Below are 16,971 nucleotides of genomic sequence, written 5' to 3'. Positions count from 1 at the left end.
CAGCATCTTTGAGTCAACAGCGGCGCCAGACCCAGCGCCGGGCAGAGGTTGGAGGGGGCACCCTCTGGAAACCCGGTTAGATCTCAAGGTGCCGTTACCTGGGGGCAGTGAATGATCTCCAGACAGCAGGGCTCCACCATCCCCCCGCAACCAGAAAGAGCCAGAGGAAAGGGGGAGGGACGCCTGCCCTGCCGCAGAGCGTGGAGAGAGCCTGGCAGAGCCCCTCCGCACGGAGCAACGACCGCCCGCTTGCACCTGTGCTCCCAGGGGGCGGGGCCTCCTCCAGGTGTGCGGAGGGGAAGGACGCCGGGAGCTAAGGCGGGCGCGGCAGCCTAAGCGTCGCACTCCCCAGCGCCCTCCTCCCTGTCACCCCGAAGAAATGCAGGGGAGGTGCGGTTAATCCGCACCCCGCGTCCGCGGGCTCCGCAGGCCCCGCCCGCCTCGGTCGGGGGAGAGCGGGGAGCACACCGCGGCGCGCAGGGGGTTAAGCGGCAGCCGGCGGCCAGAGCGCGCTTAACCCTTGGGCGCCCGCGGGTCCTCCGAGCCAGGCGGGGTGGCGGCACCCCGAGTCCCACGCGGCGGCCACCCCGGGCGCGCGGGCAGAGCGGGGACAGCCCCGGGCCGGGCCCGGCCCCTGGGGCGCGGCACAGCCCGTGGGAGGCTCGGCGGGCGGGGGGGAGGGAGGGGACGGCGGCGGCGGGCGCGCAGCGTCGCCAGGGCGAAGCCGGCGTGCGGCGCGGCGCGGCGGGCGCGGAGCGAGCGAGCGAGCGAGCGCCTCCGTCCCCGGATGTGAGCTCCGGGCGCCCGCGGTCCCGAGCCAGCGGCGGCGCGGGCGGCGGCGGCGGCGGCGGGCACCGGGCACCGCGGCGGGCGGGCGGGCATGGGGGGCGCTCCGAGCGGCCCCGGCGGCCGGGTCGGCATCTGCGCGGCGTCCCTCCGCTAGAGGAGGGGACCAAGCCAATTCTCCTTTGCAGCAAAAAATTACATGTATATATTATTAAGATAATATATACATCTGATCTTATTTTTTAAAAAAAAGTTTATTTTGCTCCATTTTTGAAAAAGAGGGAGCGTGGGTGGCGAGCGGTTTTTACAAATTATTCTTATTTTCTGCTGTCTGTCCCCGTCCCTCCCCACCCCCTGCTGAAGCCACAATAAGGGCAGGGATCGCGGCTCCAACCTATTGGTAACCCCTTTACCCGTCCCTCCCCCCCGCCCCGACGCCCAGCACCGTGCCCTGCACACAGTAGGCGCTCAATAAATGTTCGTGGATGATGATGATGATGATGATGAAAAACATGCACCATCAACGGCAGCAGCAAGCGGACCACGCGAACGGTGAGCAGCTAGAGCCTGGGCACCCGCTGCCAAATCTAATCCTTGTCATGGTCCTCCTCTTCCCACCCCCTCTTCCTTCCCACCCCCTCCCGTCTCTGATGCGCTGGGTGGGTTGAGGGGGCTGGAGAGGATGCTTCTAGCTCGGTGTCATCTACATGGAAAGGGGAGATGCGTGACAGCCACTCCGTTCTCCCCTTCAGGCCTTGAATGTCAGAGTTAATTCTGCATTTGTGGGGTGGGGGCGGCCGTGGAGTCCTCGGAGTACTGTGCCGCCGGAGGGGTGGCGAACCGAGGTGATTCGGATTCAGTGTCCTCGGGCTCAACTTTCCTCCAACGCTCCCGAGCGATGGAAGGGGGGTGGCTGTTAGACCTCAGCCCGAGCCCCCTTTCCAGCCTCTTCTCGCCTTCCGTTCCTTCCCCGCCCCCTGGTCTCCAGTGGCATCCGGAAAATTCTAGGATTGCCCGGTTTCCCTCTTTGCGACGGTGGGTGAAGCACACCCCGCCCCTGGAGAAGGAGGCCAGGTCTCGGAATCTCGGCCAGGGGGTCGGGTGGAGCGTATTCCCGCTCCCAGCGTCTGTGTGCACACGTCGGTAACCTAGCAATGCCCGGGGAGTCGCTGCCGCTGTGGGGCTCCCCTCCCCAGCCCGGCCTGGGCACCACGTGCAGCCAGCAGCCACGCCAGCCCGGCTGGGTCCACGGAGGCTGGACCTGCTTCTGGCCAGCCCTCCTACCTCCTCCTTGGAGGCCAGGGCGCCCCCCACGACCTCAGTGGGCTCACAGCCTTCCCGAGTGAGCGCTTCCCATGGGAAGGCTCGGAACAACTCCTCCCCTGCTCGGGACTGTCTGCTGCACGCCCCCCTCCCCCGTGGTGCCCCCCTTCTCAGGCTGCTGGGCAGGCAGACCTGTGCTTCCTTTGACTCTGTCTTGTTCTTTGATTAGCAAGAATTGGTTTTGCAAACGCCCATCTCTCTACCTTGCCACCACTCTCACTTTGACTTCTGTGTCAGTAAAGAGGTTGTGACTCAAGGTAGGCACGTGCCTGGGAGACCTGCCTGGGTAGTGGTCTGACCCCAAATCAGAGGGGACCTTGCACATGGAGTCCTCTGGAGGGTCTGCGTGTCCGAGGCTGTCAGCCTGCACTGAGATGATTTCCTGCTTGGGCCTCGAGGGCCCCTGGCATAATCCAGTCTGTCTTTCCTAGGTGTAGGGGTGCAAGCTGCCTGCCTTGACTGTTTCTCTGGATGCTGGCTTGGCTGCTGCGGCTGCAATTTAAAATGCAAAAAAGGCCTAAAGATGTTTTCTGTTTTCGGAAGCCTGTGGAGGAAATGAGTCCCAAGCATCATGAATTTTCATTTGCAGGAAGTGTCAGTGCATAATCTAGATATTTGTTACGGGGCTTTTGGTATTGCCCTGGTGCCAGTGGAGGATTTTTTTTCCCCCTGTGCTGAAAAAAAAATGCATTTGTGGCTGTGGAAAGATGTTAGAGTAACACCCTGAAAATGATTAAGACTATTGAGTTATTGGGACTGTCCCCCCCCCCCTTTTTTTTTGGTAATGGTGGTAGTTACTTTGGAGAAAAGCTGTTGTACGTATCTGTTAACTCATTAGAGATACATGGGTTTTAAAAGTCAGAGAGAGTGGAATAAGTGTGGGATGACTTCAGTCTGAAGCAAGGCACGAGCGGAGGCCTTGTGAAGACCTGGAGAGAGGCATTCGCCCCATTGCAGCAGTGGGTCCTGTGCCACCGATACTCTGCACAGAGTGCGTGGATTTCTCTTCCTGCTCCTGAAAAATAGGACATGAGGTTCAAAATGGAGACATGGGGACGATCCCCCTCCCCTCTTACTGATGAGAGACAACCTTTGCTTTTTTCTCACACTAGGTTCTCACCGGTTTTTTTGTTTGTTTTTTAATTTTTCTTTTTCTCTTTCTTCCCAGAGGCAAACTATGCAAGAGGCACCAGACTCCCTCTTTCTGGTGAAGGACCAACTTCTCAGCCGAATAGCTCCAAGCAAACTGTCCTGTCTTGGCAAGCTGCAATCGATGCTGCTAGACAGGCCAAGGCTGCCCAAACTATGAGCACCTCCGCACCCCCACCTGTAGGATCTCTCTCCCAAAGAAAACGTCAGCAATACGCCAAGAGCAAAAAACAGGGTAACTCGTCCAACAGCCGACCTGCCCGTGCCCTTTTCTGTTTATCACTCAATAACCCCATCCGAAGAGCCTGCATTAGTATAGTGGAATGGAAGTATCCTTTTTTTGGGGGAAGTCTTTCTCATTTTCTCTTTTACCATCTGTTCTTCAAAAGGATTTGCGTTCTGAAATGGCACTTACAAAGTTGTAGCAGTCTGGAATGGGAGCAACAGAAAAGCTGTACGGAAAGGGTTTCGTCGTGTATACCTTCCTGTCTCCTCAGGGTGCGAGGGGCTGCTCTGAGGGTATATTTAGCTGTGTGTGTGCGTGTGTGTGTGAGTGTTCATTAAATACGAAATGGACCTTTGGTCACTTGACGCGAGATGTTTGGTTTAAACCCACCATTGTTTTTGGGGGCAGTGACATACACTGAACCTATTGCAGATAAGGTATGCAGATTTAAAATGAAAAGACTGCATGAGACTCTGCTGGAAAGAAATACATTTTGGACCTTGAGTGGCACCTTCTCATTCTGGTGTTTGGGATTTGTTTCTGCCACTCCTGCTAATGCTAAGGTTGCTTCTAGCTCTGACATCTGGTGGTTCTGACTGTTCAGGTAGCTACAAATATGAATGCTTGCTTCATAGGGAGGGAGCAGCATGCTCATCAGTGCTATGACTTGCCGGAATTTCCTTTTGACAGGTTCCAAAAAAGCATGTGAAACGTGAGCACGAGGAAACGTATGGAGGGAGAGGCTGGGGTGCGCCTCTTCTTCCTGAGCCCTTGTGAGTTAGAGAGCAGTCTGTCAGTGGGGGAATTTGCAGTTGCTGCCTTTATAAAACATTCTGTCTGGGTCCTTGGACTGGAGTTACATTTCTGGGTGTCTCCTTTGTATTTTTAAAACTGAACTCCAGATGCCCCAGGATGGTTGTTACGTCCCAGATCTTGGATAACCAGGGTCCTCGGCCTGCTCATCCCCTTCCCCAAATCTGGAGGCCAATCCCCAGTTCCTGCCACCCTTCAGAAAAGGTTTACTGAGGCCTTCTTTCTGAGCAAATGGCTTTCTAATTAGTCAGATGATTCATTGGTCTGGGTAAAACAAAGCATTTCCTTTTCCCAGAAGTGTATTTGGGGCTGACAGGAGCCTCAGAGTAGCTCCTGACCATAGGAAAGAGTGTGAATGTGGGGCTTCGCCCACCACGCCCAGAGTGGACGGGCTAAAAAGGGAGGGTGTTGGCCAGCAGCTGGAAGGTGGCGCTGAAACCCCCTTATAATCTGAGTACCTAGCTAGGCAGCGATTTGCATGCCTTCTGTCTTAGCTGGCTATTTTCTGTGCTTACGGCCGCAAGTTAAAATGAGGTAATTTTCTTTAGAAAGGTTTTGGAGAGGGCAGCCAAATGCAAGGGTAGGATTTGAGGGGTTTTCGTGTGTTTTTCCTTTTTAGAACAGATGTCTCTTCTCTAGAGGGAGTTACGGTGTCTCTCGCATAGCTGGGGTTGCGTGCATGTGTTTTCTCTTTAAGTTCTTTTCTGGTCTGAGAATGAACACCAGTGTCAGCTGGGAGGCAGCTAGGTGCATAGGGGGTGCCTCAGTGGCATCGCTAGAGTTGGAGGCATGTTTATACTCTGGCAGAAAGGTCTCCTCCTCCTGAGGTTGGCTTGACATGACTCTGAGTAAGCGGAGACCTGTCTGGGGTCATTAATTTCACGTGGAGTGAAGTAGGAGGCCTGACGCCATTTCTCTTCGTGCACAGTAATTTGTATATAGGGATTTATGTGTACGGAGTGAATTCCTGGATCATGCTGCTGATTCCCTTTCCCGCATTGCCAGACACATGTGTACAGGAACTAGGGGATGTGGCTGCCAATGCAGGGAGAAGCCTGCCTGCAAACGGGACAGCCTGGAGAACAGATCTTTAAACAACGTGTGATCTGTTTGTCTTTCCAAGTGACGGTTTCCTTCTAGTTCAGGGAGCAGGTTGTAGAAATCCTCCTAAAGCCAGTGAAGCCAGGCCCAGTCAGACAAGGTGTCTGACAGCTTCGTTTGTTTTTACACCCAGGTGAGGAAGGGTGTCCTGCATCTTAGGGGAACGAGGAGAGTTTGCCTTATCAGAAGGAATTTTTGGGAGCGGACCCATCTATTCTCTGTTGCTCTGTTCTGTGTGGCTTGTAAAAGTTTTGTGGCAGTGAGATAGTATCCACCAACACCTGGAAACTGAAACCTGACCACCATAAAGAAAAAGCATTACGTCTGGCCTTCCTGAACAGCATTGGTATCTCTCAGATTGCCTGGTCCGTCATTTAGGTGTTGGGAACTAAAACGGAAGGGTAGGGTATGGGGGACGGACAGGCCATGGGTATGTTTCTATGTAGAATAACAGTGGGGCAGTTGGCTTTTAAAATTTCAGCAGGAACTGCGAAAAGGAAAAACCGAAAAGGAGATTCTGAAGTCTTTTGAAGGGGAACTGTCTCAAAGTTAGATTCCCTAGATAAGAGATTTTGTAATACTAGATGAGTTGAAAGAGTAAATATGAATGAAAGCTAATTGGCTTTAAAAATAAACCCATCAAAATTAGTAAGAGAATAATGTCGTTCATGCCCTTATTTCAGTGAGTGTCGAAGCTCTTCAGAGGGCTGAGTTCTCATGAGACTCAGGGTATCCCCAGAGAGGTAAGGTGCCTTTGTTTTCCCGGCAGTTTTGGATGTCCCAGAAGGATATCGGGATGCACGGAGAAGGGCCTGTTCATATCCTCAAAGCTTGAATATTTCAAGGTGTTTAGTTAAACCAGTGGCTTTGCCTTTTGTGGGTGAGGTTATGGGAGAAGCACTGTTATAAAATCAAGCCCCCCGCCCCCCGCCCAGGTTGCAGATTATGTTGGTGTTCAGAAACCTTGTATTCGGAAAGGCTGAAAACCAAAAGAAGATAAATAGTCATTTTGGCAGGAGTCGAATCTTGCACTGCCAGTTTTGACAATGTCTCTTAATAACACCAGAATGTTTAAGCAAGTGTCTGTTGAAAGCTGACTTCAAAGTGATTCTTCCAGACAGACCCCCGAGATTTAGAATTGTTCAGTTGTACCTTGCAAGTGTCTGGTGCTGATTTCTTATGGCTTTTTATTTAATTTGTTTATAAATTGAATGCAGTAACAGCTCATTATAAACTGAGCTCCAGTCCAGCTGTAATCTGAAACAGTGATAGGCATTGATTAGTAAAGGAAGCAGAGGGGGAGCTGGAGCCTGGCTTGCCGGTTACAGTGTCTGAGGTATTGGAACATGCCATGAGACAGTCACAGGTAGAATGCAGAAAGTCCTGGTGACTTGGCCTGCCCCAGTCCAGACAGGAGATCGACCCAGCCAAGAATAGCCCCCGAGAAAATGGCTTTAACACATGGAGGCAAGGATTTGTGGGAGAGATTTGTCTCATGAGGACTACTCTTTGTGTCTACAACAGCCAGGAATTTAGTGTTCTAAGGCCTTTGTCACTTTTAAAACTTTAAGAAGCAGAAACGTGGTTCAGAGGCTGCCCTAATTGGATGTGTGTTTAGGTTTCAATATAAAATGCACGGCAAAGAATGAACGCAATGTGATCCTTGCAGAAGAAGGAAAGGACACGGAAAAGTCATTCGATAGCGAGATTTGCCAGAGGACCATGGATGATTACATCTACTGGGGACCAAGCAGGTCTCGACAGTTCGTCGAGAAGGGATTTGTGTGTATAATTTTCATTTCAAAAGTGATTCAAGAGTGGTATGATCGGGAATGTGATGAGAGAGATGGTTTACATTTGCATAAGACATATATACCTTAACAAAATTTTTCAGACCATTTGACATATTTATATTATTGGCTATTTTTGCCAATTGTGTGGCCTTAGCTATTTACATCCCATTCCCTGAAGATGATTCTAATTCAACAAATCATAACTTGGTAAGTGTCCTTAGAGTTCCTGCTTGTCCTGATGTGTGGTTATCATTTGCCTCTGTACTTAAACTGGCAGCTAGCTTTCTGGGTGGCTGAAGTTTACAGCTATGCATGGGATGTTTCCTGGAGCTTTCCAACAGGGGGTTTGTTTGTTTGCTTTTCTCTCTGACCTGTATTCTCAAATTTATACTGAATGAAAGTGTATAAAGTCCTGAATCTTGTATAAAGAGATGTGGAACTTTTTCACGGAAGGTTCCGGTTTGTAGCAGATTTTAAAATAACTTTTCTTTCCACATAGACTTTTGCTGTCTACCATTATTTTCATGATAATAAGAGCTGCTTTTTTTTTTTTTAATCAAGTGTTATTGGGGAGTGATGGGCATTTTGTTTGGTCAGTTTTTCTGGTAAGTAGAGAATTACCGTGGACTTTGCCCGTGAACTATTCATTTTTAGAGCAGCAGCGTACAAGAAAACGAATACAGCTATGTGGAACCTAATTTGGAGAATACAGTGTAGTATTCTACTAGGAGCGGCCTATGAAATGCCCCAAGATAAGATGATTCTTTGGTTAAATAAATCGGGATACTTTCACATAACTTTATTGCCCTCTTAAAGATTTATAGCGCACATTAGCTCAGTAAGAGCTCCGGGAAGGTCTGTAGTTAAAAAACCAGTTTCATTTTGTTTAACTCAGCGAGTCCCTAAAAGTAATTGGTCATGGATTCTTCAAACAGTTTTTTGGCAGAACATATCACCGAACCAGTGTTTCATGGAACTTCCTTTGGGAAAGGTTGGTATAGTTAAAAAAACAAAAAGAAAGAAAGAAGAAAGAAAAAAAGCCCTAAAGAGCACCAGAGTTGGGACTAGGAGCGTGATTGTCCCACGGAGCTGGCAGCTTGCTGTGTTCTGGGGCACTTCCCCAAATCCTCTCTGCGTGGCCATTCAGCCACTTGTCTAGGGGGTTGGGTGAGAAGATCCCTGGGATCGTGTTTACCTCTGATATTCTGTAATCTTTTCTCAATGATTCAGAAGGCCCATCAGGATTTTTTCTCCAGCTGTAGCATCCTCCTTGGCAGAGGCTGCCCAGAGAGGCAGGTGGGGCAGGGGCCAGCGCTGGGTCACAGGGAGCTCCCTCTATTGTTTTGCTTTCTCCTCTCTTAAGATTCATTTTGTTCTGATTTTTCTCACGTTGAAGCTGTATCTTAGTAGGACTGGCTGCTTGTAACTGAGTGTTGTAAAGGCAAAACTAGTGTGGGGAGGGCTCTGCTGGGTTCTGAAGATCCTGAAATTATGCTCTTGTGATTTTTAGCCTCAATGGTTTATATACAGGATTTCACGTCACACGTAAGATGTTGTGGCGTATGTCCCATAATAAACGTGATGTCTGTTCACGGTCAGGCTTTTATGGTCTGATTTCTAGAGAATGCAATAAACTTGTGGACACTGCTCCCGAAGATACAACTCAACAGGACTGGATGCATGTATACACCCTTACCATCAGTGTGTATTTATACTATGGTGATTTGTGTGCTTTGGGATATTTTAAACAGCTTCTGATTTGGTTGTAGGCATGTGACATTAGATGATCATTTGAAAGGAAAAGAAGTGGCAAAAAGCCCCCATCAATGGGGATGGATCATCATAGTCTAGGCCACAGATGGTGTCAGCCTTGTTACCAAATTTAACAACGTGGATGGTGACCCAGTTTGTTGCTTTTTGTAGCTCAAGAGAACATGATTAAACAAACTTAGAAAATAAATACCTTTCAGAAAGGCAGATTAATTCAGATCAATGGAATAATTAATGTAGCTGCGTGTGTAAGCCAATTAATATTCTGATTTTTCCCAGGGAAATTCAGGGCACTGATATCTGCTGTAAGACCAGTTGGATTTCTCAGCTAACGAGTAAGGGAATAAACTATAAGAAATGGGTAAATCTGTTTTCTTCTCCCTTGCAGTCCCTCCCTAGCTGATCCTTTCTCGACAGTTCTTAAGCAGTGGTATTTTTAGGGGTGGGGGGAGAGGCGGGGTATTAGTTTGGCAGACCTTTCTAAAAACCAACATGTATTCCTTTGACCTCTTACTGCTCTGAAACTCATAGCATTCGAGTTTCTGTCTTGTTTCACTTGGATGGTCACATGGCCAGATAAGTTTATTCTCTGCTTGACTCTTTAAATATTTCCTTTCTCACTGTGGGAAGGGAAGATCTTTGTGGATTTCCCCCTGACTCTTTGCAAGGTCCCATGCCATGTCGGTGCTCCTGCCAGGGAGCTGGTTTTTTTTTTTGTTTTTGTTTTTTTTTTTTTTGTTTTTTAATACATTTGACCCAATTTGTACCAAAGTGATTGCTCTATTTTTGGGATCGGTTTAGAGGCAGCTGAACGAAGCTTATTTTTCATCTGTAGTAAATACCTTTCAGTTAACGTGAATGGCAAAGCAAAGGGCAGAGACCGATACGGGTTGCAGAACTGCACGTGTCAGGGTGCTGGCGAATTGCTTTGCTTCGTAGCTCTGTGGGAAATGTGTATGTTGAACTCTTAGAGCCAGCTTGGTACAAGCTGTTTCTGCCTGTTACAGGTCATTTGTAGTGACGTGATTACTTCTGTTGGGTAGGAAAGGTGGCCATCCTCACTGGTCTGATAGGTATTTTGTCTGGGTTGCATGCAACTTAGCCAGCTTTGGAGATCTAGAAACTACCTTGGGGGCAGCAAGTTTTCCCAGGGTTAGATTTTTTTTTTTTTAAATATAAACAATCTCAAGTTTCTATGCAGATTTCATTTGTGGACTTGCAGGGACTGGTGGAGGCTGGAGCCATGGAAACGGTACAACTGAGTTCCCACAGTGAGACCCTTCTTGGCTCAGTGGGTAGCGCGAACTCCTCGCTTCCACTTATTGAAAGTGTATATCATTTGTTTAATTTCTTCTTAGCCTGGGTGGGGGGGCGGAGGGGAGAGCTCTGCTTCATGGGGTGTCAGAGCGAGGCTGCTCACAGTATTGTACTGCAGTGTGTTGAAGGATGCTCTATCTAGTTTCCCAAACTTCAGTTTTTCATATGCAAACTGATGCAGTTGAAGTTTTCTGCCTGTGCAGCGGGGTCCCCAGCCCCAGGCGGTGCCCAGCTCTCTGTAGTGCTGAGCTGCCCCAAATTAGAGCTGTCTCAAATGGGGGTGCTTGTCTGCCAGTTAGGACCTTCCCTCATGTCTGCTAATGACGCCACCCACGGAGGGCAGGGCCTCTGGCCCAGGCCTCTCTATCCCTTTATCAGGCACAGCGGCGGATAAAGGGTGTTCAATAAGTTGCTTGTTCTACTCAACAGGCAGTTTTACCAAGGCTTTGCCCCTTTCCCGCCCCCTTTCTCATCTTGTTGTTGAGTTGAGGCCCCTTTGTTTTTCTTTAGCCAGTTGATATTTTGCATCTACAGAACCCCTCGTGTCTTACTCTCCTCCCCATCCACACCCGGGTTGCTGCGGCCAGGTCCTCCTGGGCCGTCTGAGCTTTTTGAGTTCCTCTTTGTAGCTGAACCCCCCCTCCCCCCGCATTTGTCCACCTACAGTTCCTAAACACTCCTCTTGTGAGCTTGCCCGCCTCCTGGGCTTTTCTCCATCTGCAGTGCCTCTTCTCCCTTGGCCCCTCCTCCTCCTCCTTCTTCTGCTGCTTCTGCTTCTTCTGCTTCTTCTGCTTCTCCTTCTTCCTTCTCCTTCTTCTTCCTTCTTTTTAAAAAATTTTTGAGAGAGAGAGGGAGAGCACAAGTAGGGGAGGGACAGAGAGAGAGGGAGACACAGAATTGGAAGCAGGCTCCAGGCTCTGAGCTGTCAGCACAGAGCCCGACACAGGGCTTGAACTCACGAACCGGGAGATCATGACCTGAGCCGAAGTCAGATGCTTAACCAACTGAACCACCCAGGCGCCACGCCCCCCCCAAGTTTTTTTGATGTTTATTTATTTTTGAGAGAGAGTACAAGTGGGGGAGGGTCAGAGAGAGAGGGAGACACAGAATCTGAAGCAGGCTCCAGGCTCTGAGCTGTCAGCACAGAGCCTGATGCTGGGCTCGAACCTGTGAATTGTGAGATCATGACCCGAACCAAAGATGCTTAACCAACTGAGCCACCTAGGTGTCCCCCCTCCACCCCTGCCAGCCCCTTCTTCACATGTCACTGCCCTTGTAGCTTTTCAGGAATAATCTCAAACTACTCACTTCCACGAAGGATTTTCTGACCCTGATCCAAAGTAACACTTTTTTTTTCATTAACAATTTTTTTAATGTTTATTTATTTATTTATTTATTTGAGAGAAAGACAGACTGTGAGTGGGAGAGGGGTAAAGAGAGAGGGGGGCACAGAACCTAAAACAGATGCCAGGCTCTGAGCTGTCAGCACAGAGCCTGAGGTGGGGCTTGAACTCATGAGTGGTGAGATCATGACCTGTGCTGAAGTCAGAGGCTTAACCTGCTGAGCCACCCTGGTGTCCCCAAAGTAACACTCTTATTTGAACCTGTCTGGTGGAAACTCGCATATAAAATACCCTATATTTTAGCTCTTTATATTCCCATCTTTATGTTATCAAGCATTTTCAGAATATAATTCATAAAGAGTATAGCTCAGTGGTCAAGGATTTGACTGAAGAACACAACTCATAGTGAATCATTCTGGAATCCCCCACAGTGCCTGGCCCTCTGGTACAAAGTAGCTGTTGAGTAAACATGTGTTGTTGATGTGATTGCCAGGAGAAGCACCAAACCCATTCTTTCCTCTGAGCTTTATTCAGGATTTCCTGTGTGGCAGGTCCCTCTGTGGACTCCTTGGAGGAGGTCCTTGGCTGGGAGTGGGTGGGAAGTTATAAGCGCGTATTCTTTTTTTTTTTTTTTTTAATTTTTTTTCAACGTTTTTTAATTTATTTTTGGGACAGAGAGAGACAGAGCATGAACGGGGGAGGGGCAGAGAGAGAGGGAGACACAGAATCGGAAACAGGCTCCAGGCTCTGAGCCATCAGCCCAGAGCCTGACGCGGGGCTCGAACTCATGGACCGCGAGATCGTGACCTGGCTGAAGTCGGACGCTTAACCGACTGCGCCACCCAGGCGCCCCAATATAAGCGCGTATTCTTAAAAAGGTTAGAGTCTTGTGACTCTGCTTCTCGAGGACCTCTGGCTGATGGAGCCCTGGGAGCTGGGTTTCAGAGCTGAGCTGTCTAGAACGTTTTGTGCTCAGAGTAGCGGAGTGGTGGGTCTCTGAGCAGCAGTGCTGGCTGTGGGCTCTTGGCAGTGGGACCATTGTGAGATGCCTTACAATGGCCAGGAATGTCGTGGGACGGTGTCCTTTGATTGTGTTCTCTCTTCCGTGGCTGAGATCCCAATGCACGGTGTTTCCTGGGCTAAAAAAGTGAGCACATTGGGTCTGTGTGGTCATATAGTTTAGCATCTCACTGTTTTTTCACATAGTGAGAACTTCCAAAACACAGTTTCATAACTTGGTTCCTTGGGGTTAGCCTGTAAGGTGGGTTTTAGTTCGGAATGTTATCCGCACCAGGTCTTTGCTCCGCAAAGAGTTCTGTTTGAACTGTGTGCTCTTATTTCTGCACAGCTAGATTCTGTCTGTTCTGGGACAGCTCCTGTGCTGCCTTCTCAGCTCAGCCTCCTCTGAGCCTCATTCGCTCCTGCCTCCCACCCCACCTGCCAGAGTGTAAGTACTTGCTTTCTCTTTGCCCTCCCATAAGCACAGTAAATCCTCCTCTTTACAGACATTAGGTCCTTTTTATAACAATCCCTCCTCGCTTTATAACTGTTATGGGGAGTGGTTTCTGTGTTGTGGTTCTGCACATGCGTTGTGGGGTCTGATGGCCTGGTTCTTTGGCTGATTAGCTGAGTTACTTTGGATGAAATCAGCATATGAGTTCCTAGAGACGGAGGCTGGAGTCTGATCGGTCTTTATGGTGTTGCAAACGTAACCCCGTGCCCGGCGCACAGTAGGCGCATCAGGAAATGTATGTGGAATGAGCCAATAAATACACGAATGGCCATACAAGGGCTTCATGGTAAGTCCTTACGGATCAGTCGTTAATTTTCAACAATTGGCTAATGATTAATGTTTGCCCGAGAGGCTGACTTTCGTTGTCCAGTGTTAATGAGAATCCCAGGAAACACCTGTCAGAGTTTGCCTTTAATTTCAGGATGGTGTCTTTCTTGGCCAATTTAACTCTTTACATCTGAGGCAGGAGAGAAGGAAGACAGACAGACACTTGTTGATACGTTTTGAATCGTAAGCTGGCTTCTGTGTTCAGTGTTGTACGTGTGCCCAGTGTGTGCACTGTGTGCACGCGGGTGGAGCGTGAGCATCACAGTTCATAGAAAGACGGGTGGAGGGAAAGCAGCAAAATGACCAGAGGAGACAGACTTGTGTGGTAACACTGTATCCAACACTGGTTTCCTAGTCATAAAATGTGAACTGGTTTATGTGCTACACAAATCATCATATGTCTTTTCTAGTCTTACCTTGTGACAAAGAACACGTTATGTGGCTCCATCTTTTACTGAACGGACTTTGGTTGGGTATTGACAGGTTTTCAGAGACCAAGTCCAGCTCTTAAAGAGTTCAAGTTTGCTACTAGTCAAGTTTCTTAAGAAGGATTCCAAAGGGTCCTCAGTCCTTTGGCTGGTTTGTTACAAAAGCAAATCTCATTGTTTTATAGTCCCACCTTAAGCACCGGAATTTCCTTGCTCAGACCCTTTAAAAATGAGCTTGGCTTAGAGTGAAGATATTTGGATATATTGATGTGTTAGCCAGCACTTGTTGGATTACGGGTTGCAGAGACACAACTCAAATTGGCTTAGTTGGAAAAAAAAAGTGTGTGTGTGTGTGTGTGTGTGTGTGTGTGTGTGTCATTTATGGACTTAGCTAACTAAAAAATCCAAGGGGTAGAAGTCCTATCAGAGGCAGCTGGAAAAAGGGGCTTAAAAGAGGGTATTGGGGCACCTAGGTTGGTTGGTTCAGCATCTGACTCTCAACTTCAGCTCAGGTCATGATCTCACGGTCATAAGATTGAACCCTGTATTGGGCTCCATGCTGAGCGTGGAGCCTGCTTGGGATTCTCTCTCTCCCTCTCTTTCTGCACCTCCCCTGCTCATGCTCTCTTCTTCTCTCTCTCTCTCTCCCTTTCTCTAAATAAATACATATAAAAAAGAGGCTGTCAGGATGCCAGCCTGCACCCCGGCCCTCGGGTGTCTGTGGCAGGGTCTGGCTGGCCTGCAGTGGGTCTGTCTCACACACCATCTCAAGTGTGCATCCCTCTTAGCCCGTCTGGGGGAGGGTCTGTGGGGAGATGCATTCTTTCCTTAACCTCAGCTCAAGTTCAGTATTTTAAAAATGATTGTGTGAGAAACAAGAGACCCCTGTGGCAGATTTGTGGATAGTTTCTTTTTTTAACCTTCCCCATCAGTATTTAATTTTTAACTGTCTGCAAAATGTGAGAAGTTCTGAAATCAGAGGGGACAATTTGCCCAGCAGTAGAGATACTTATGTCTCATTAGATATTGGTGGTGGTGGTGGGGCTCTAGAACAGACCCCCAACAGCTCCTCCCCTAACAAAGTTCCTAAAGAAATTATAGATGTTCTGAAATTCTAGTGGTTGAGCTATAGGGAAGGACATCAGGGGGCATTACTGTTGCTCAGATGATGTGCCAAGGGAAGGACTGGCGGTGGGTGTCCTTGTCCTGGGGGTGGGAGATTGGCAGGTCACCCAGGAATAGACGGTAGCATCCCTGCTTCTTCCTCCTACTGTGCTCAGACGCCTGGGGCTCTCTGCCAGCAACAGCACAGGCTATGTCTCCCAAGTCCTGTTCTGCCCATATGATCAGAGTAGGGAAAGAGGCAGAAGGTGTCTTCTCTTTTTAATTCAAGTGGGATTGGAGTTCTTGCTGCTACGGTTGTTGTGGACAGTAAAACGGTGTGGCTGGGGAGCACAGCCAGCCGTGGCTGGTGGGGCGGGGGACACAGTGAGCAAAGCTGAAGATGGGGCTGAAGGGGGAATTGCCTGAGGTGACTAGTCCTATGTGTGTGTGTGTGGTGGGGCGGCGGGCAGAGATGTGGGTGGGTGGAAGGATGGATGGGTGGTTTTGACACACACCTTGAAGGATGAAGCCTTCTGGTGATTTTTGCTAAGCAGGGCCCCAGACATTGCCCAGTGCAGGGGAAAATGACTTTCTTCTCCTGAGCCTCCAAGCAATTCTTTCTGCCAATTTTTTATCCTGCTCCCTATTGGCTGAGTGGTAATTCTAGAAATCAGAGGACATCTGTTGAAATTATTGAAAGAGTGACCTTGAGGGGCAGGCTGGAGGGAAATGGGAGGCTGACCTGAGGGAGGGAAGGCAGGTTGCAGGCTGCTCAGGGGGAACGTGGCTGGCAGGTGGACCCAGCCTGGGAAGGAGGGACATGGCAGCCTGGGGCCTCCAAGCCGGTGAGGTGAGAGGCTCCCACCTTTCCCTGCCTCCTTTTTCTGTGTCCATGGGGAAGTCTAGCACAACATGCTCACAGATAATTTTGTAGAGCTGGAAGGACTCTTATTTATAAGACAGGGAGTTGAGGCACCATTATTCAAAGGATATTTTATTGAGACTTGCTATGTGGGGCAGACCAGGCTTTTCTGTCCTTGACTTATAGCCCAAGATGCTCTGGCTTGCTGTGCCCAGGAAAACCCACAACCTGGGGTCAGAGAACAACCCTCTTTGTTTTCCACATTTTGTGTTCTCACAACAGATCATCATTCAACATTTGCACGAATGCATTCTTCTGGACACTGGGAACAATATAAAGTGACAGTCTCTTTTTACCTGTCCAGCTCGTTCTAATCAGTCATCAGTTTGGTGTGGCCCTTTCAGAATTGTTTTTCACTGTGTACGTATATGTGTATAACCTGTGCATTTTGCACAGCAGGTGTCTGTATAGTTTGGGTATTTTATTTTTTATTTTTTTAACATTCTTTTTTTTAAAATTTGTTTATTTATTTTGAGAGAGACAGAGACAGTGCAAGTGGGGGAGGGGCAGAGAGAAATAGAGAGAGGGAGAGACAGAATCCCAAGCAGCCTCCGCACTGTCAGCATGGAGCCTGATGTGGGGCTCAGACTTGTGTACTGTGACATCATGACCTGAATTGAAACCAAGAGTCAGACGCTCAACCGACTGAGCCACCCAGGCACCCCCATACATACTCATGTATTTTAAAGTTTACACAAGTGGGAACAGAATGCATGCATTATATAGCTTCTTTTTTTCTGCTTAACGTATCATACAGATCTTTCCATATCTGTACATGGAGAGCTAACAACTTGCATTGGGGTAAAATATGCCTTGTACGAATGTGCCGTGGTTTACTTGTTCTCTTTCTGCTGAGCATTTAGGCTAGTTTCTAAAGTTTTGCTATTTCACACAGTACTGCACTGAATATCGTTGAACGTGCTTCTTTGCGCATACAAGGAAACAGCTCTGGGATAAGTACTTAGAAATCAACTCTCTGGGTGGGAGGATAGTGCATTTTTAATTTCTGCACTTACTGGCACATCACTGTCCACTAAGCCTGTATCCATTCAGACT

The 16,971-nt window shown here is 48.8% G+C and overlaps 1 protein-coding gene across 20 annotated transcripts in view; it reads left to right on the top strand.

Moving 5' to 3' along the window:
• The first annotated feature begins 936 nt into the window (after nt 1-936).
• The window catches only part of CACNA1D (calcium voltage-gated channel subunit alpha1 D), a 304,187-nt gene continuing 288,152 nt past the window's right edge, over nt 937-16,971 (top strand). For 18 of the 20 annotated variants that reach the window (XM_058726549.1, XM_058726543.1, XM_058726548.1 and 15 more), the window contains exons 1-3: nt 1,081-1,338; nt 3,278-3,587; nt 7,293-7,398. In XM_058726549.1, coding sequence (XP_058582532.1) covers nt 1,272-1,338; nt 3,278-3,587; nt 7,293-7,398 — 483 coding nt within the window. In that variant the 5' untranslated portion in view covers nt 1,081-1,271. Of the gene's footprint in view, nt 1,339-3,277; nt 3,588-7,292; nt 7,399-16,971 lie in introns of all 20 variants that reach the window. The other 2 variants (XM_058726546.1, XM_058726545.1) reach the window with 2 other exon arrangements.

Source organism: Neofelis nebulosa, chromosome 4, assembly GCF_028018385.1.
Source record: "Neofelis nebulosa isolate mNeoNeb1 chromosome 4, mNeoNeb1.pri, whole genome shotgun sequence".
In the NCBI taxonomy this organism is placed as follows: Eukaryota; Metazoa; Chordata; class Mammalia; order Carnivora; family Felidae; genus Neofelis; species Neofelis nebulosa.
Note: the sequence above shows the minus strand (reverse complement) of the source record. Positions and strands in the feature narration are given on the sequence as shown.